General features: G+C 42.7%; 2 protein-coding genes across 2 annotated transcripts; both read left to right on the top strand.

Moving 5' to 3' along the window:
- Positions 1–2,626: 2,626 nt before the first annotated feature.
- On the top strand, positions 2,627–4,495 carry HOXA2 (homeobox A2). Its single transcript, XM_015810616.1, has 2 exons — positions 2,627–3,005; positions 3,723–4,495. Exons 1-2 carry the CDS (start codon positions 2,627–2,629, stop codon positions 4,493–4,495), a joined length of 1,152 nt encoding a protein of 383 aa, XP_015666102.1.
- A 4,817-nt stretch (positions 4,496–9,312) lies between these two features.
- Positions 9,313–10,806, top strand: HOXA1 (homeobox A1). Its single transcript, XM_015810614.1, has 2 exons — positions 9,313–9,955; positions 10,451–10,806. Exons 1-2 carry the CDS (start codon positions 9,313–9,315, stop codon positions 10,804–10,806), a joined length of 999 nt encoding a protein of 332 aa, XP_015666100.1.
- Positions 10,807–20,964: the final 10,158 nt, after the last annotated feature.

Below are 20,964 nucleotides of genomic sequence, written 5' to 3'. Positions count from 1 at the left end.
CCAAATATTCTTCCCACACCAATTTAACTCACAAAGCCTCAGTGAACCGAATTGCCCCAGCCGCCTCCCTTGCTCGTCTTACCTCCTTGTGGGGTTCTTTTACGTATAACATACAGAAGCTGGGGCGCACAAGCGCGCGCACGCACACACACACACACACACACCAGCAACGCCTTGCTGTTATCATCAATATTCCATAAATAAATAATGAAATAAAATCCTTAGGCCTGTGGCTGTCTTGCAGTCAAGTTAAAAAGCTGAAGTTTCTATCCTTCACTGAGAGGACAGAGCGAGGTGGGATCATCCGTTTGGGAAAATAAGCACCACCATCACCACCACCACCATCATCATCCCTTTGGCTTATTTACTAGAGTTTCTTCCTCCCCCCAAACAACCTTTCTTCTTTTTTGCTCAGCTACATTTCATCTAGGAAAGAGCATGAAGCTCGAAATGTGTTCTTAAGGGCCAGAAGCTGTCAAGGCATTTTGGCTGAGAAGATTGATCACGCCTAGATTTCAGCAGAGCTTTGTTTGAAGTAAAGCAAGAAAATTAAAAAAAAAAAAAAAAACCACTCCAGAAATATATATATTTGTAAGGCACCCTCTTTCCTCCCCTTCTCTTCTTAAATAACAATTTCCATTTGAATTTTATGTTAAGATTATTACAATATTTCACCCCTCCCCCTCACCAGCTTTCCTTCCATATTGGGGGGGGGCAGTGAGTCACTCAAAAAAAATGAAAGAGGCCTGCTGTTCTTTTTCCTTTTGCTCAGATGTGCTTGTGCTTCATCAGAAATGGAGCAACCAGTTTATCATTTAAACCCTTGTGACAATTTCCAGGACTAATTAAGAATCTCAAAGTGGGGGACATATGGAGTGTCCTTGAAATATATAGGAATGCCACAGGACCTTACGTTCTTCTCTTCTGTTCTCTTCTCAGCACTGGCATATTTTGATTTGGAGGAGAGGAAATATACCCTTTTCTGTTCCTTGTTACTGAATCCCCCTGTCCTTCCATTGTTTCCTCCCCCCCTTCCTTTCATTTCCCGTTTTATTTGAAGCTACTGAAGAACTGTTCTGTCCAAGCCTTTAGCTTTGTGGAATGAGCAAATGGAAAGAAAAGCAAACAAAAAATGGTGTCGGTCAAACAATCTTATTTGGAAAGGGAATCCGTTTTATAGTTCTTTCCTACACGATTGGTAATAATTTTTCAAACCGATATTGAATTTTGACGTATTTCTTCACCATCAAGACTGCTTACTTAACCTGATCCATTTTTATTGTGGTTAAGGGAAAACAGTCAGTCAGAGTCAGCTGATTCCATTGTCGTTTGTGTTAGTACTCTTGTTTGTTCTTGTAATCGACAGCATTTTTGTGATTTCTATGATTTGGGTGTCTGATGGAAATGCATCTGGTTTGTACCATCCATTTCTGTTCAGCCAACTCAAATATATACATGACACCCTGGACTGACTTCTGCCTATGGAAGCGAAGTTCCTGTAGAAAATTCTTTCTACACAATGGATACATGCCAAGATCGCGGCCACCAATTGTTCCCTGTACTGTAACCGTTCAGAAAAGTGGAACACTCCCCCCCCAGCCCCCAGCCCCCCCCCGGAGAAATGCAGAAAGGTGCCAAGTCTTGGGGAAGGGTGGGAAACTCCCACCTTGTTCTGGTGCTTGTTTTAATTTTAGGAAGTAATTATTTCTTTCTTTAGGACTGGTGGTGAAGGGAAGAAACACAAATAAAATGCAAATCTAAAGCAGGGCTCAACGCTTGGCAACCCAGGGCCGGGTGCAACTTTCTGATGCGGTTGAGATGCGGAGCCGGCAATGTCAAAACTTTGAAGATTAATGGATTACTTTGTTAATGACTCAAGGCGTCAGATTGGAGGTGCTTAAATGATTTGTGAGGTGCGAAGCGCTTGCCTGACAGTGCCAAACAATGGGAGGGGAGGGCGCAGGACGGGAACAAGCGGGGCAGAAGCCCTACAGGGTGAGCAGAGCCGCGGTGGCTGCAAGGAGCCGCGGCGGCGGCGGCGGTAGGAACGAACGGCCAAGCGGCGACCGCAAGAGACGCAGGCACACAAACACTCTAGTCTCTCTCTCACACAAGCACAGCCACTCACCCCAGATACCATTTCAGATTAGGAGGCAAAAGGGGAGCGGGCGAGCAGCGGAGATAAGCCTCCTCCTAAAAAAAAAAAAAAAAAAAGTGTAAATAATGCCTCTCCGGCCCCAATGAGGCGTTCCTTCTCGACTTTTTTGGATCAATCAAACAGACAGTGGCTTCTTTTGATTAAAGCCCAAATTGTCATTGGGCAGAGGCAATCATGTGACAGCCAATTCGGTCCAATTTCAACCTTGTCTCCATGAATTCAATAGTTTAATAGTAGCACGGTCCCCATACGGCTGTAATCAGTGAATTAGAAAAAAAACACCCCACGAGCGATCTTCTATGATTTTTTTTTTCTCCCTTCTTTCTGTCTCCCCCTTTTTCTTTCTCTCTTTCTTTCTCGGTCCCCCCCCCCCTTCTTCCCCTTCCTGGGCCTTGCTCCCCCCTCCCCCTCCCAGAAGCGCTAAATAAGAGGGAACTTTTTCTCCAAGGGGGCTGCGAGTTGAAGGCCATGAATTTCGAATTTGAGCGAGAGATTGGCTTTATCAATAGTCAGCCATCGCTCGCTGAGTGCCTGACATCTTTTCCCCCTGTCGGTGATACATTTCAAAGTTCATCAATCAAGAACTCGACGCTTTCACACTCGACACTGATTCCTCCTCCTTTTGAGCAGACCATCCCCAGCCTGAAACCGGGCAGCCACCCTCGCCACAGCAGCGGCAGCCGCCCCAAGCACAGCCCCAATGGCAACAGCGGCAGCCCAGTGCCAGCCGGCGCCCTCCAGCCTCCGGAGTACCCCTGGATGAAAGAGAAAAAGGCGTCCAAGAAAACCGCCCTGCCGCCGCCTGCTTCGGCCTCCGCCCTTGGACCAGCTTGCCTGAGCCACAAAGGTCAGTTGAAAGACTTTGCTGCACCATTCCGCTTCCCAAGGCTTCCCCACGATTTGTTTGTTCTCCCCCACCCTCCCCACTGCCTTCGCCTCTCTGTTGGAGCGTTGCCTTCCTAACTCAGGCACTGAACCCTGAGGAAGGAGGCTGGTGGTGGGATCCACAGGCAAAAAGCATCAGGCACCAACCCTCTCTCGCCCCCACCCCAAGCAAAGTTTCTTTCCCCCTAACTTGTTTAGCGTGGGATGATTTATTTGAGTTGGAGGTGACCTCCTCTTGTCTAGCTGTCCTAGAGTTGGGATCCTTGACAGTAATGAAGAGTGATAGATTACTCTTGCTCAGCTAAGCAGCTGATGCATTAATTATAATTTGTGGTATGACTAATATCAAAGTTTGTTCGGCTAGGGGACGGTTTGGGAGATGGAGACGAAGCAGTTCCTTGAGCTGAGGGAAAAAGGGGTCCCGGAGAGCGGGCGCGCAAGGGGGCAACACAATGGCTTTGCTGCATTCGCGGGGCGGCCATTTTGTTGCAGTTGAGATGTTTTTACGCTCTGGAGAGAAGAGGAATGAAAGGCAGAGATTTCCAATCACCAGTACCACACTGTTTTTTCCAGACTGGAGTGTCCTCAAAAGGACCTGCTGGGGCAAATTCTCCACCTTTCACTCCCCCCCCTCCATGGCAGGCATCTTTCTAACCGTGGTTGTTTTCTTCCTCAACAGAATCTCTGGAGATCTCCGAAAATGGTAATGGGGGCTCCAGGAGACTAAGAACTGCGTATACCAACACTCAGCTTTTGGAGCTGGAGAAGGAATTTCATTTCAACAAGTACCTCTGCAGACCAAGGAGGGTGGAGATCGCAGCTCTCCTAGATCTGACGGAGAGGCAAGTCAAAGTCTGGTTTCAAAACAGGCGGATGAAGCACAAGAGGCAGACCCAGTGCAAGGAGAACCAGAACAGCGAAGGGAAATGCAAAGGCTTGGAGGACCCCGAAAAAGCCGAAGAAGAGGAGGAAGAGGAGGAAGAGGAGGAGGAAGAAGAAAAATCTCTTTTTGAGCAAGCCCTCAACGATGTCGATGTCTCGGGGGCTCTTTTGGACAGGGAAAGCTACCCTTTTCAACAGAATGCCCTGCCTCAGGCGCCTCCAAGCCTCCACAATGGAGAGTCCCAAACTTTTCCAGTTTCGCCTTTAACCAGCCACGAGAAAAATCTCAAACATTTTCAGCACCAGTCACCCACTGTTCCCAACTGCCTCTCAACAATGGGCCAGAACTGTGCAGCTGCCCTGAACAATGGCAGTCCGGAGGCCCTGGAAGTCCCTTCTTTGCAGGACTTCAGCGTTTTCTCTGCAGATTCCTGCCTACAGCTTTCTGACGCTGCTGTCTCCCCCAGTTTGCCAGGATCTCTCGACAGTCCTGTAGATATTTCAGCCGACAGCTTTGACTTTTTCTCAGATACGCTCACCACAATTGACTTGCAGCACCTGAATTACTGAGAAAGCACAGGTCTTCTTCATGCGCCAAGGGTTATGCCTTCTTTTTTTTTTTCTCTTCTTCTTTTTTCCCCTCTCTCTCTCCTTAATTTTTATTTCCCTTCCCCCTTTGATCTGATTTCTTTCTCTTTGTCTGTTAGCATTTTCGGTTATCCTATCTGATATGTGGGGGAATTTACAGTACTTTGCCGTTTCCCTATGGCATTTAGCCACATTCTAGACCCTTCTGTGAAAGCAATATATATGGCCTGTAAGAAAGTGATCATATCAAATTTGTATCTTCACTTTCTTTTTATTTTTGTATTACATTAGGGTGCATTGTCATAAGTATTTTTGGTAGAATAAATTCTTGTTTACTACAAGCACCTTTTTTTTTTATCTCTCTCTCTCTCTCTCTCTCTCTTCCTATATAGCACAAGGAGTTGCCCCCTCCCCTCCTTTGGTCTGAAATAAAGCCAAGAAATTTGGTTACAGACCTCTGTTCTTTTTTTCTTGAGAAAAACATTTATTGGAAGAAAGCTACTGAAACCCCCTACTTCCCCCTACTTCTCCCCCATCCCCCCCAAAAATGCAGTGTTACAATTCTTCCCATAACTTAGAATATCTTTGACCCTTATTAAAAACAAGCATTTCCTCCATTTAATACATACCATATATTAGAATTAAAAATACACAAAAATACTGCTTTAGTGCTATTAAAAGCTATTAAAAACACTGAGTTTGTCTCTCTCGCACCTATATGAAAGAGAATATTCCGCAAAAGAAAGAAAGAAAAAAAGTGCTCCTTAGGAGGATTGCTGCAGTTATGCAGACAGATAAAAATGTATATTTATATTAGTCACTGTGTTTATTCTTTCTGCCAACCATGTCTTGGAAAGAAATGTTGGGTGTGGGGAAAGGTAGACTTCTGATGGATTTCCGTCCCAGAGTTCCAAAGGTCCCAAGAAAAGAAATCTACAAGAGAGGAAATCAGACAAGCCAGTTTTGGTAAAAGCTAGTTATTAACTGTGCAAGGCATATAAATTATGGATTAAAAAATGGGTTTAAAGGGCATTCTCACCAAAACTCAGTCTGAACTAGGTTTAAACAAGTGTACATTTCAGAAGACCTTTTAGCTATCCCACCAAAGCACATAAAAATTGAAGAGACCTATCTAAAAGTGCTGTTAATTGAAGGTAGTGGTGGAGGACGTGTGTGTGTGTGTGTGTGTGTGTGTCCATCCTCTAGTACAGTTTAATTGAATTCATTCATACAGGTTGATATGCGTTCTTTTGTGTCCTACAAGGTAGCGGCCTGTGTTAGCAGATGAGGTTTGTTTCCTTCGTGTGTGTGTGTGTGTGTGTGTGTGTGTGTGTGTGTGTGGTGCGAGCTAGCGCGTGTGCATGTATGAATCTATCTCTTTCTTCCTTTCTCTTGGTAAGAAGAACGTGTATGTGTGTTTATGTAGGTACACAGACATATGGAGAGGGGGAAAAAAATGATTCAGGCTTTACAGGCTCGCATTTGCCAGACCTTCTGCTCCGGCTGAATTTATTTTGATGGCAGATTGCTTCCCTGTTTTGCAACACATTTATGTGGGGTGGCGCAGAACCGCGTGGGTAATAGCTGGAAGGACTGGATGCAATTCTTCCTAAACTCATAAATCAAACGCTTTTTGTGAATGAGAATGTCATCAAAGAGATCAATTGCAGGAACACATGCACAAATAAAAATCCTCTTACGTATTTGCTGGGGTAGGGGATCCCCGTCTAAAACCATTAAGCTTGGAAGCGGCTAGTCATAATTCATTTTTTATTGCTCTGTTAAAACAACTGCTTGGCTAAGCTTCAGGTGCAGCAGGGATTCCCCCTTTCTTTTCCCTTCCCCCCCCCTCCCTTCTTCGCTTAGCACGACGATCGAAGGCCGCTCTTTCGGGGAAGAACGTTTTCTTTGAAGAAGCATGTTTTTGTTTTAGTTTATAGGCGTTTTACTTTATAGGCGAACCAGCAGGTTAGTGTGGGGAGCCTCCTATTCTACTGACAAAGAAGCTTTCCACACAAATCAATCGCCTCCAGATCCTAAGCAGATTTTCCCTTGAGACCAGAACTATGCTGAGACATATAGTTCTCACACAAAAAAAAAGGGGGGGAGAGAGGGGGGAGGAAGAAATCCTAACAATGATTCCGGAATGTAAAGGTTTTCGGGGAAATTCTTGAGTGTCTTAACTAACCGATAAACGCCACAAACGGTTTTGCTTGTTCGGAATACCGAAAACAGCCTCGCAAAAAGGGGGACCCGTAGGGACAAAGCGGGGGGTGGGGGGCAGCGGAGGAAGAAAAAGGATCGGGTCTTGGAAAAGTCCCGAGAGGTGAAAGTTTGAAGCGAAGTCGTGTGTTCGAGAGTCAAGTTGGAAACCTTGGTAGCTGCATCCCAGCAAGGAACANGGGGGGGGGAGGCGGTTGTGTTGGCTTCAGAATGCACAGCTCTTGGGCAAAGGCAGTCTGACAAAGGGGGAAAGCTCTTTGGAACAATGGAGGAGAAATAGAGGGGAGATGATTGAAGAAAGCAGCAAGAGGGAGAAAGAGGGGGAGGGGAGAGGAGAGAGAGGGGAGGAGGGAGAGAGAGAGAGAGAGAGAGAGAGAGAGAGAGAAATCGGGCCAAGAATAAAATTGTTCCAACAGTTATTTGGGCTAACAGAAAACAGAAAATTTTTATTTTCAAAGTCACTAACAGGGGTTGTGTTTTTCTAGCGGGGGGGGGGGGGGAGATAAAATCTGTGTATACCTACATTCTTTCCTTTTAACTACAATGTAAACAACAATGTGCTTAACTTCACTGGTCTGGTTAGTAATTCTATTATTATCCACTGAATATGCTTCCAAGTCTTGATAATTGATCTGTGAGTGTTATTGCAAATTATGAAAATGGTTTGCTAAACTCTAAAGTGGAAAAGTGATACTTTCTTCATTCTTCTGTTCCTAAAAGAAAAGAGATCTGAGTGTAAAACTCTGTAGACAATAAACCTCCAATCAATCAATCACTTTTTTTTAAAAGTGGCTGTAGCTGCATATCAGAATTTAGCCCTGTCTAGAAAATGCCAGAGACCTGGTTCTAAAAACATTAAGTGTGTCTTTATATGGCTCATAGCTAGATTTTAGCATAGGCTTCACATTTTGAACTGGGTCCTAACTTTCATAATTATCAAAATGGGAACATTAAAATGCAGTCTAATTAGATAATGTCTAGGATGGAATTTGGTGAGTGAAATGATATTAACTAGTTAACTGTTTAGAACTGGCACAAAGGTAAGTTGCTAATAAATGTAAATTGTTCATAAGAATATCAGAAGCTAGAAAAGAGGCATGCATAAACATTAATGTTTTGGGCTGGCCTCTTTGAAGCAAAAGTTCCTCCAGGCCTTTTTCCTGCTTGTTTTGTTTTATCACTTAATTTTATCCCTTTCTGTTTAATATTAAGTCTCTGTGCGAACTTCTTTCTTCAAAACAAGAAAAATCCTATCAAAGCACTTAATAAATAGCTAAGCACTTCGGCCCAGTTCTAAACTCAATTCGGTGACTTTAATGGCACCTTTCCAAGAAGTAACTTGTTGGATGGGAAACAGAAGTCAAATAGAGGGCCACCGTCGTTTTGCTTTCCCTGCCACCACGAAAGATGTACAGCAACTTAAATGGGAATCACTCCCGGACCGTTGTTGCCTCTCAGCTCTTTTCCTCGATCCCCTTCCTTTTAATCACGGGACGTAGTTATTCAGTGTTGGTATTTCACAGAACATCCTGCTCTGTCTGGTGTTTTCAAACCGGGTGTGTAGCCAATGGGGAGGGGAAAGGAGGGAAGGAAGAGGCAAGCGAGACCGCACGTGATTGGCAGAGGGAGGGAGGTCGAGGGAGGCAGAGGGAGAGAGAGAGAGAGAGAGAGGGAGGGAGGGGGGAGGAGGAGGCCGAGTGGTTTGCACAGGCGCTCTGCCTCTTCAGCTGCTGAGCTGGGCAGAATGGAAGACCGCTGCCAATGGCAGCCTTTGTAAGAGCTTCCTTTCCGCACCAAACGGCGTCAAGCATCAGGAGAAACCCGCAGCCTCAGCCCAGAGCCCTGACTTCAGTTCAGTCACGTTCTTCCCACAGCCACCGCCCTTCTTGGGAATTCAAAGACCGCGTCCGCGGCAACAACAATGGCGTTGCGCCTTATTTCCATGCAAATAGCCGCGGGAGGTTGGACTAAGAGCTATTAACCTCTTGTTGGTTCGCCCCAGGTTCGGACCGTCCCGAGCGAGGGAGGAAGGACCCCCGGATGCCCCTTGTCCGGATATTCGCCTTCTCCCCCCTGTTCTACACCTGGGAGAGGGTGCCGGAGAAGCGGCAACCGATTTGATGGCGAGCGCATTTGCCTACCTGCAGGCTCTGGGTCCTTCAATCCACGCTGGAGCAGCCCCCTCCGGCGGCCGTTCAGTGCTTTCTATTCTCACTGCTGCTGTTCCCGCGGCTGCTGCTCCAGGTTGAGCGCTTGGGCGCACACTGGCTCGCCGGCCCAGCTCTCCCAAGCCCAACACGCTGGCTGAGAAGAGAGTGGGAGGGAGGGAGGCGGCGGCGGTGTCTGCGCGTCACCTTGATGAAGGGGCGCTCAGAATTTAAATGCCACAGCCAGGGTGATCCATCACCAGGAAGGAACCGGGCAACTTTGGCAGCCGCAGCAGTCATTGGCTGCCGCCCTCACGTGGTCACCGCCTCACTGTACATTCATATCATTTTTCTTCTGGCCCCCATGGAGGAAGTGAGAAAGTTGGCACGGTCACCCAGGACTTCGAAGAGCCGGTCAATCGGTGATAGATGGACACGGCAAGGATGAATTCCTTCCTCGATTATCCGCCCATCCTCAACGGCGAGCCCACCACTTGCGCCTCCCGTGCCTATCACCGCCACCACCACCACCCCGAACATGGGATTACAACCACTTTTCAGTCGTGCGCTGTCAGCGCCAACAGCTGCAACGGGGATGATCGCTTTCTGGTGGGCCGGGGAGTTCAGATAAGCCCCCATCCCCACCACCAGGCTAGTACCGCCTACCAACATCACCCCAATTTGGGGATGTCCTTCTCGCACCCCAGCTGCGGGTCCGGCTATGGCGCGCAGAACTTCGCTGCGGGAGGCTATGGCCATTACCCACTCAGTCAAGAGGCGGAAATCAGTGGGGGCTACTCCCCGTGCGCTCCTACTCTCTACTCGGGAAATGTCTCTTCCTCCATGGTCCAGCATCCCCAGAGTTATGGTGGGGGCACAACCAATTCTACCCAGTACATTCATCCCTCTTTCGGAGAGGAGCAGCAGAATTTAACCCTCACTAATTTCAGCCATCCCTTGTCTCCTCTCCACTCCGCCCATCCAGAAAGCTGCAGTTCTCCTTCTTCGGAAGTTTCTCCACCAGCCCAGACTTTCGACTGGATGAAAGTGAAGAGAAACCCTCCTAAAACAGGTTAGTCCTCATTTGCTGGGTGGTTAAGGCACTTTGAAAAGCTGCTAATTTGCACACTGACCTGGCTGTCCTAGGTATCAGAAGGAAAGGGGTACTTGGATCCCGAAGGCAACAGGTTATTAAAATGGACATTACACTCTGCTGTCACACACCCCTGTTAAATTGTTCAATGTGAACAATTGTGCTAAAGAAGTGTGTCCCTCGTTGGTTTTGAATCAACCTGGTTTGCCTGACATATCTAAATGGCTCTTATCAGGCAAGGTTAGCAGGGTGATATGCAGAAGCCAAGCATAATGAAGTTAGTTCCTACTGATTCAAATAGACTTTGCCTTGGAATAAACATACACAGAATTGGCCCAGAAAACATCTTCTTTTGCACCTAACAACTACTGGAGCCATCCTTGGTAAATGTCACCTTTCCGTTAAGGCCCTAAATCCATGCTTATATGCAGCAAGATGTGATTGCATGACTTATGCCTGATTTTTTTTTTTCAGGAAAAGCTGGAGAGTATGGTTATGTGGGTCAGCCCAATACAGTTCGCACCAATTTCACCACCAAACAGTTGACAGAACTGGAGAAAGAATTCCACTTCAACAAATATCTTACCAGAGCACGCAGGGTGGAGATAGCAGCCTCTTTGCAACTCAATGAAACCCAGGTCAAGATCTGGTTCCAGAACCGCAGGATGAAGCAGAAGAAAAGGGAGAAAGAGGGCTTGCTGCCCATCTCTCCAGCCACACCAACTGGAAGTGAAGAGAAGGCAGAGGACTCCTCTGAAAAGTCCAGCTCATCCCCATGTACCCCCTCTCCTACTTCTTCTACCTCAGATACTCTGACTACCTCAAATTGAACTCCACAGTTGCTATTCATTCTTCACTCCCTGGCCCCTATGTTCAGCCCTAGAGTAGTTGATAGTGTCCCAATCCTATTTTTCTAAAGACTGAAGGGGACCCCCCCCCTCACCCCACCTTCTCTAGCCAAATTGGTTCCAGATAAATCTTCTCTGACTGCCATCCCTCAAACAAATGCCTTCCCATACTGAAACTTGGAAGCAAACTTCATTGATTTTCCTGGAACCTTCTTCCAAATTGGTGGGCATAGTACAGGACTACTGAGTTAGGGGACGGAGAAATAATATAGAAAGGGACTTTGTGGCATAATATCACTGAGATTTAGCTAAAGCTAATTTTGGCTAGAATAGGCCCCAACAGTTCAGGATCACAGCCTTATTTCAAGACTGAGGGTGTCCTTAATTCAGCACCAGGCTTTTTCCTCCTCAGTGCTAAGTACAAGGATTTATTTATGTGTCTCCCATCTTTAGACTATTTGTGAGAAAAGTCAAAAAGTGCTTTTCATAATGATAAAGTTGATAGACCAGAATGAAGTTGCCAAAGAACATTTATGTAGGCTTTCCTCCATGGCAGAGACGAAGAGGTTCGCAGTTCCAAAAAGAGATGCACTATTGAAAGCGTTTACATGACTTCTAAAAAGTTCATGCTTTAATTTAATGTACCTGTTTTTTTCGTGTGTATGTTGTTGGTTGTAAATATTTTGTTTAAGAGATTTATCTTTTTACAGATTTTCTAGAAATGTTTAGATTGATTATAAATTTAAAACAGGGTGGTTACATTCTCAAAACTTGATTCGATTTTATAGCAAAAAGTGAAGTTGTCATGATCAAAGATGTGTTCAACACTATCAGATACCTCAAAAAAAATCATAGACTAGTATTCTTCCTTCAAAATAGTTAGATAAGAATGTTGAAATTGCACTAGATTTTTAAAAAAGAAACCTTACTTATTAAGGTCTGCCCAACATTTTCTTTCTCAAAATCTCTATGGAATTATTCTTGACCCAAAACCATTATGCAGAAAATGGAGAGACCAGGCCTGCTTCCGAGTTCCCATTTATCCTTCCTTAGATTTTTCAGCTGAACTTCTGAATGTGGTAACTGGCCCAAATGAATGTATAGTTCATGTGATTTGTGTATGGAACTTTGCATGATGCACAAAGTTTTGGTGTACTAAGTTAACACTGAGTTTTATCAGTTGTCCTTTGTGATTGAGTGCTTCTGACATTTTCTGTACAATCATTCAAGGTTCTGAGATTCTGTTGGGGGAAGGGAAGAGAATGGAATCCAGAGCAGGATTTTACGGGTCCTAGAAATCTCTGTAATAAATATACTCTTATAGCAGGCTCTTCTTTGCTTTGGTTCTTTTTTGGGAAGAGAAGCCTAACCAATCAGTCCTCTCTTCCACTTTTGGTGCAAGCCAAATTCTTGCAACCTTGGGCTTCCAGGCCCCCAAGATTAAACCCAGTAACATTAGTGGAGACCCCAGAGAGAACTTGCTGATCTTTTACTAAGAAAAAGAAGGGCAATGAACCAAATCCCAGCTCTTTTAGAAATACCTTGGTGGAAGCTTCCTGGGTCAAGTGCTAACCTTTTCACCCCGAACTGCATATTGACCTATGTGTAAACTAAGTCCTCTTCAAAAGCCGAAGCTGGTCTTGCCTTGCATCCCAAGCCACCAATGAAGAGATTTATATTTCCTTGTCTCTCAGGACCCCAAGAAGCCAGCTTCCCCCCCTCCTTTCTTCTAAATTGCCAGAACAATCTTCCAGGCACAAACTTTGGAAGACAAGCTGAGAGCAGGCAAGAAATAGCCAGCTGAAGAGCTCATTTTCCAGAGCAACTCTTCCCCCGAGTGTCATCTTCAGGGGGTCATGTAACCCCAACCAAAATTTCCCTGGCAATTGGGAAAACTGGTTGGGGAAGATGTCATGTATCTGCTGGAAAAAAACATACCTTTGATTAAAAACCTGTAGAGCCAATTCACTGGAGGGATTTCCTTCCTTCCTTTGTGATTTCTATCACTAGTAGCATAAATATGGGGTTCTCATAGGGGAAAGAATGCAAAGCATCATTTTCATTTTACGGCAGCTGGTTTCAGTTTGAAAAAGTTGTTACTAGAATTTAATTTTAAAAGCCTTGCAGCTTCTTCAAGAGGCTTTAGTTCTGCCCCAGCAATAAAGCAGGAGAAGTTGGAAGCCCAAAGATTTTCGCTGGCCCAAGCATCAATGGTTTTCTTTCTCCCACAACATCAGCATAAGCAAGCCTTGATCTGCAGCCACTTCAGGCCTAATGCCAGGGCAAGGGGAAAACCCGACCAGATTGCTGAGTGTTTTTTCTCAAGGCCTTCTACCACTCTGGGCAACTTCAAAGCAGGCAGAGACCCAAATTCCTTTCACCTTTGGCTCTTCTCTCTCTCTCTCTCTCTCTCTCTCTCTCTCTCTCTCTCTCTCTCTCTCTCTCTCTCTCTCTCTCTCCCCCCCCCCAGCTCCTCTTGGACTCCTTGCCTGCTTATACTTTCCCCTTTTGTTGATTAGGATAAGGCTTCAAAGCTAAACAAATGGCATTTGCCAAAAGCTTTCAAGTGGCATCTACATGCCAGCAGGGAGGGTGAATGAAACCTTTCAAGGCTGGGGCTAGCAAAATTCTGCGGCCACCTGACTCTTTCCAGTCTTTCCACTTCTTTTCTTTCTTGAGGTAGCTGGAGACAAGAAAGAGAAGATCAAGGGCTTGGGATCAGTTGATTTAAAACTCCTTTCAGCAGCTCCAGAGATATTCCTGTGTCCTGCCTCAGTGAGGATGGGAAGGATGAGTTCATAGAAGGACTTTAATAGCCAGAATACTTATTGGAACAAATATCACCTTATATGGAGTCTTCTTTCAGGACTAAAAAACTCGTTCCCAGGTACACCTGAAGGCATTTATTTTTGAGTAATCTCTGAACTGTAATTTTCCAGAAAATAAATAAGTCTGAAATAAATAACTTAGAATGGAACTGACTGAAAGCTGATTAATACAGAAGTACAAAATTGCCTTCCCAAAGAAGTGGCACAGATTTCTTCAAAGTTTGTTCTAGAGATTATTGATCAAAAGGTCCATCAATCAACTTGAATATCTGACATCTCTCTCTCTCTCTCTCTCTCTCTCTCTCTCTCTCTCTCTCTCTCTCTCTCTCTCTCTCTCTCTCTCTCTCACACACACACACACACACACACACACACAAATAACACACACACTCAGCAAGGTAAATGTTACTTCCAAGGAAATGTGCAGGAATTTAATTGACTAATCATTAGTATGACTGTGGAGAGTCAGAAAATTGATCCACTAGACAATAAAGATAATAGTTTCCTTTAGACTAAGTAGGAAGTGTATTTTGCCTAAAATAGAACATGTGTAATTTTTGTCAGCGGTCCTTTCAATGTCTATTGCTGCTTACACAAATCCACACAACTGAATTTATGTAATACAGTTAATTGATGGATTAGTCCCAACCATTAATTGATCAATACTCATGAATTGATTAACACTTCTCTTCTTCATTTGATGACAGAATTTGGGATAATCCCCCCATACCTCTCCATGGTATACCAATAAATAAATAAATAAATAAATAGTAGTTCTTTAAAAATTGTCTTTGCTCATCCAGCTGGGATTAATTAGGCTTGACTTTCTTTTGGGTAAGATGGATACTTAAAATAAAAACCTGAAGCCTATTTTTGATGTTCATCCTTAAAGTTTGGTTTCAGACGCTGCACAAAGATGTTTTCCTCTAGGCAATCAGATTGAAAGCAATCAATATTTACTCAGTCTGAAAAGGGTTGTTGAAAAAGCAGCAAACAACAAACTGCTTAGCTGATCACCCCCGTTTAATCTCAGGTTCACCGAAAGTTCAAGCAGAAATGAATTCACTGATGGGTCACTTTAGAATGAGTCCCAGCGGTTTATCTCACTCACTGCTAAAGGCAACAATTATTTATACATTCACAGATACAGACATGTGCCTCCATAGTTTTTTTCCCCAACCTCTTGTTCATCAAGATAACAGTTTTACTGTACCTTTATTTTAAAACCATCAAAAAATATCTTTAATACCCTTCTTGCTCTTCTCTTTGTTTTCCCCTCCCCTCTTTATTCTTGCCTTGGTTCAGTGATAGTGAAAATATACTGCAGTTTTCAAAATAAAAGAGAAAGATGCACCGTTTATTTACATCAACATCATTTAAAAAGATAAACACTGTCATGCAAACTATTTTCTTGGATAGAGAAAGTCCTGTTGATGTCAGCGGGAATTTTTATTTTAATTTAATTAATATTTCCACCAGGATCTGTGGAAATGAAATACTTTGCTTTTCATGTTTTAGTGCTTAAAGTTGGCTTGACCCGGGTTCAGGACAACTTGTGTATGTATATGCAGGCACCAGCGAATTTGAGTTCTGAAGCTTACAAGAAGGGACTGCGGGATTCCACAAAAACCGAACATTTGAAGGTGCTGCACGTTGTGGCTAATTGCAACAACTCTTCAGAGGTCAGAGGTCAGCTAATCACTGCATAAATGCATTCTCAATGGGAATTTATTAGCCTCTTTTTAGTGGCAGATCACGTTTGAGACTAACTTTTATTACAGCATTTTAGTTTCTAGAAATGATCATATTTCGGCTTGGTGCTTTGCATTTTCTGATATTATTTAATTGTTACGTTTATTCTAATGGTCTAGTAATGTTTAAAGTGTCCAGAGAACTAACATCTATCTGCATGATAAATAGATAACAGACAAATATGTTTCTTTGTATGCTTATTTGAGAGGAACATTCCCTGGTTTCTAAGCTAAAAAATCAGAGAGTTGTTTTCAAAATTTATGTTAGTAACCAGATATATATTTTAGGGTGGTGATAACTTTGTTTACATAAGTACTCATCTATAAAATAATAGCCCCCTAAGAATAAAAATAAAATACAAGCAACAATAACATAAGCCGAGAATCTGGATGTATTTTTAAAAAAGTAAAGAATATTCTGCATGACTAAACGGTGGGTGAGTACGCCTGGATTTTGGATATGTTGTACAATTAAACCAACAATAGCTCTGTAATCTTTCCCCTTCCTCTCCTCCTGCCTAGTACTCCGCGACTGTTTTCCACAGTTCAAATCTCATTTTTTAAAAAAATCTAGGGCTGGTGTTCATTTGAATCTCTCCCAGGTCTTCTTTTTCCTGATCTCAAATGTAGGACTTCGGTGGGAAATCTTGGGCTGCGCCGATGAAGGTTGGTCTGCCTACTGGAATCGGGGCTCCCAAATTGCTTGCGAGGCCATCCCGGACTTTTTAATTCGGCCCAGCTGCTCCGTTTGCTCGGGAACTGCCGAGGGAAAGCGAGCAAGGTGAGGGAGTTGGGAGCGGAGGCGCTTACAGCTCTGTTGGTGATAGAGCTCATCCTTTAGTCTCCCTTTGCTCAAATCTTTAACACCCGGATTTAATTTCACCCAGGTCTGACTACGGTGAGGCTTGTTTCCATGATGGAAAACTGCCCGAACCGACACGAACATCTCGGAAAGTCATTGTGGCCATTCCCAAAAAAAAAAAAAAAAAAAAAAAAGTAGAACCCAGCGCGCGCTTCTTGCGCTGGAAAACGTTCGGAAGGGTCTCCTTCTACAGAAAATAAGAAAATTGCATTGGGTGTATTCGTGCGAGTTAGAGAAAGCGGAGAAAAAAAAAAAAAGCCGGGTGAGAAAATTGAAGAGGGAGGAGACCCAAAATAATAATACCTAAACGCTTGATCAGTGCGACGTTTCTAAAGAGTGCGTGCGTGTCTTTCACACAGGCTGAAACCACCCCCCCCCCGACTATCTTAACGCTTTACTGCCGTTCATTTAACGGAAGGAACTCGGTTTCTTTTACCTTTCTTCTTGCAACTAGCTAGCCCATGGGGCTCAGCAATTTCGTATGGATGGAAAGAAAAACTAGAGGCATCTAGTTATGTCAAGAGTTGGACTCGGAAATAACCCAGAAGATCAAATTCTGCTCCAAACTGCTGTTTTCCCTTCCTTAGTTGTGTTATCACAGTAATATTTAAAGGTCCCAAACTCTAACAATACAGCTGTAAAGATGTGGCTACTTTACAAAATTCTCCCCCTTCCCCTTTATTCACGGACGTATCTAATTTGAGGCAGCATTTCTAAGTCTTTTACTCGATTTCCAATAAAACAAGTTTTTCCTGCCCCACTCTGTAACCCAGAGCTGAGAATTTTCAACAATATTAATTAATCAAAATAAAATGGAATGTTATTTTTTTTTCTTTTTAAATGATATTGTTGTGTAACAGGAAAAAAATGGGGATTGGTATATATAAAATCTTAGAAGCTTAAAGAATGGCACTCTTATTGTAACAGGAATGAAGCAGACGAGGGGAAAATGGCTTATTATATTGCTTAGGCTGTATCTGCTTTGTGGATGAAAAATAAATCAATTGCATTAATTGCCAACCCAAAAAGAACCAACCCAATACCAATTAAAAAAAAGATGACAACAGGAAACACTGAGGTATTATTTTTTCTAAGTTGTAAATTTGTAAATTAAGTCTACTCATTTATTCTTTAAATTAATAAAGATATGTTTCAAAAATAACAGGCTAACACTTTCATTCTTCATATAGCACATATTGGATTAACTCCTTGTTTGGCTATTTAATCCACTTTTACAACTTTCAGCGCTATGGAGAGCAAAGCGGGCCGATAAAACTGTTAGCCCCAAAAAACAGATACCTGTGTGTCATCTGACATTGCAACAGTCTTGGAGTTAGTATCTTTGCTTTCCATGGGACTAATTATATCCTATTGAAATAGGAGATATCCACCTCCAGCATCCATGAATAGTGTATTCTTTGTCTTCATTGATAAAAAAAGGACTGACATCTATTGATATGGATATATTACTTTATAATTGCTGCGAAAACAATATTGCTTTGATAAAGCCTTAGTTTAAAAAGAGAGAACCAGAAATATATTAAAGAACTTCTTTCCCTTATAGGGGGCTCTTTCCAAGTTAATCTTCCAGACTAATCTCATTATACAACTCCCAAACCAAGAGGCTCTATGTTATGTTTGTGCTAGTACTTCAATTTGACGATCAATGTCTGATAGAAATCAATGCAAAATGCCCTTGGATTTAATAGCTGCAGTTGGCAGATAGACAGCCTCATTTCCGTGCATTCTCTCTCTACTTCTACTTCCCTCCCTCCCCCTCTCCCTCCTCCTTCTCTAATCGCTCTTATTCAAAAAAATTATACTGTTGATTTTAACAAAAGCTTTACATGCAAAATCTTGATGCTATTCTCATTTAGCAGGTGCGGACAGCAATCTAGATTAAGAGTGGGGAACAACTTCACACAGGTTTCCAACGCTAGATGCAGAGGTATGCTCTCGGGATAACACCACCATTACTTCTGTAAATTGTAAGAGACAAAAACTTGAGATGAAAAAGTGATTTCAGTACCATTGCTCCTGTCCATTTCAATAGTGGGCAAGAATCAAGAGATTCCATTTGCAAGCCACCACTAGAGAACCATTGTTTAAATCCCCCCCTCCACTCATACTCACTCTTTCTCAAAATATCTGTGAGGCTACATGGGTCTAGACTGCAAATCAGAGAAGGAGGAATATCATCATTCCCTTATTAAAAAGAGATGAGATAAAAGACCCAACTATTGGGGTATGAAATGTCACTGGCCAAAGAGACAGTTATTAGTGATAGTGGTGATGGTAAAGAACATATATCAAACCTATGAATCTCCTAAACACATGGTGTCTTACAGCAAATACTAAAACTCAAAAGAAGTCACACAATAACACAAATAAACAAATAACATCTGAATGAAGATGACAAATAGTCATCCTCATAAGGCCTTCTGGGAGAATCTGACCTTTACATTTCTGAAATCCATCAGAGATGAAGCCAGTAAAACTCTAGAGGGAAACTTTTGCATCAAGTAATTACTGTGAGATAAAAGTACCAGTAATGCTTCCTGGGATCACCACCCTTCACTTCATGGACATGGGAAACTGTGAGCAGCTTCTCCCAGGATTTCTTGGATGGATTGAGTCCAGATGGGGAAGGCAATCTTGAAAATTCCCAGGTGCAAAACCATATCAAGACTTGGAATTGCACCCCCAAAATTCTTGATAGTTAATGCAAAGCCAGAAAAATAGGGGTAATATGATGTTAGTAATAAAGCCAATCAGTAGGCAGGCTGCTGCATTTGGGACCCTTTGTAATTTCTAAATACTCTTCAAAGACAAGTCCATGTAGGATCTATTCCTGTAGTCTATTTGGTCATAAAAGAAAGAGTTGTTGAAGTCAAATTACTCCTGCTCCAGAAAGGGCCACATGCATGCATCAGCCTGGAGTGGGCAAAGACCCTCTTGGGATAGAATTTCCATTTGTCTTTCTGTTAGTAGCTGTGAGCCTAGGAGGACTACCACATTGCATCTTTGAGACACAAGAATGGACTGAGATTCCTTGGATTACAATTCGCCTTTTCCTTGACAATGGTTTGAAACTGTAATCCAATCATATGCGGAAATCCAGAGGTTCCTCAAGCTTGATTTTAAAATAACATTCATTCAAAGACAAGCTAAAGAGAGATGTAGGGATAAGTGGACACATAGGGAAGAAACAGTTTACATAGACATTTTTATTATTGTGTGGTATATTTACTTTTATACAGTTTGTGTTTAAAAGTGCAGTGACATATTATTACTATGTCCCTGGTTTATTGTTAAATAGGGCAAGTTATACTTCCAGTCTGGAGTATAACTACATCTGTGCACTGTCCAGGATGAACTTGTAAGCTTCCCTTTTCAAAAGAACAGATTTGAGTGCTTTCGCTAAACCCCGAGGAACATGAAATAACCAACATTTGTTTTGCTTTTAAAAAAGAGGGGCTATTATAAAACTTCCTCTTATACTCCAGAGACAATTTGTATAGCATGAACATAGTACTGTGCACTAGCATGGAATTTAATGTAGGAAAGTTATATTGTTATAAGTTATATTGACTTAAATGGTAGTTGTGAAATGCCTCTTAATGCATCAATTTCATTTTTTCCTCATTTCTTTTTTTCTTTCTCTCAAAATCCTGCTTATACAAAACCTTGGCAGTTTCTTAAAAAGCATCTTACTCAATCACTCATACTTCTTTATCCTATTAATATATTCTTTGCTTAAACTGGAATCACTTTTCTTCCTCTCTTTCACCAATACTTCAGCCAATTGAGCACCCTAGGGAGAAGCCCTAGGACATGCCATCAAGATCTTGTGATAGGATAGAAACCCCTTCTGTGATTCCTTAGTGACAGATGCTGGGTATTTGTAAAGAGTTCAGTAAACAAGAGACTTGGACTGGACACTTTCATAACCCCAGATGTTTTTCATCATTTCCTCTCATGCTACACCCAAACAAAGATGCGTCTCTCTTCACACAGTTCATCTTCTTTCATTTTCAGCCTTCTTCCAGCTCTGGCACGGAATGAATTAAGAAAAGCTAGGTGGAGAAATTAAGCAAAACTATCTATAATACTTTTGGAACATGACTATCGCTCAGTAGACATTGGTATTGCTGTCTCCCAATGCTGAAATGCTGCATAGAGAAGCTGATCATGAATTTGAATAGCAGATATATTTATTTATTTATTTATTTATCCTGCCTGCCTGCCTGCCTGCCTGCCTGCCTGCCTGCCTGCCTGTCTGTCTGTCTGTCTGTCTGTCTATCTATCTATCTATCTATATCCCACTTTTAAAAATAAATTACCCAAGACAGCAAATACACCTAATATTCCTTCCTCCTCCTATTTTTCCCACAACAGCAAGCCTTTGAGATGGGTTGGGCTGAGAGAGAGTGACTGGCCCAAGATCATTCATTGTCATCTACTATATGACTGGAATTAATAGTTCATGGTAAAATATTGTTTCTTTTGTTAAGAAGACAAATTTGACCTTTGAAACTTTACAGATAGATATACTTCTGGGATAAAAAAAAATCAGGCATTAATTGAAACAACACCCTGGGATACAGCAAAAATCTAAATATTATTAATAGTCCTTGGATGACATTTATGAATATGACAGAAATAAAGGAATAAAAATAAGTCATTCACAAAATATTTC

The sequence above is a fragment of the Protobothrops mucrosquamatus genome, unplaced genomic scaffold (assembly GCF_001527695.2).
Source record: "Protobothrops mucrosquamatus isolate PMUCROS unplaced genomic scaffold, P.Mucros_1.0 scaffold12, whole genome shotgun sequence".
Taxonomy (NCBI): Eukaryota; Metazoa; Chordata; class Lepidosauria; order Squamata; family Viperidae; genus Protobothrops; species Protobothrops mucrosquamatus.
The sequence above is the reverse complement of the archived record's forward strand: the minus strand, read 5'-3'. Positions and strand labels throughout refer to the sequence as shown.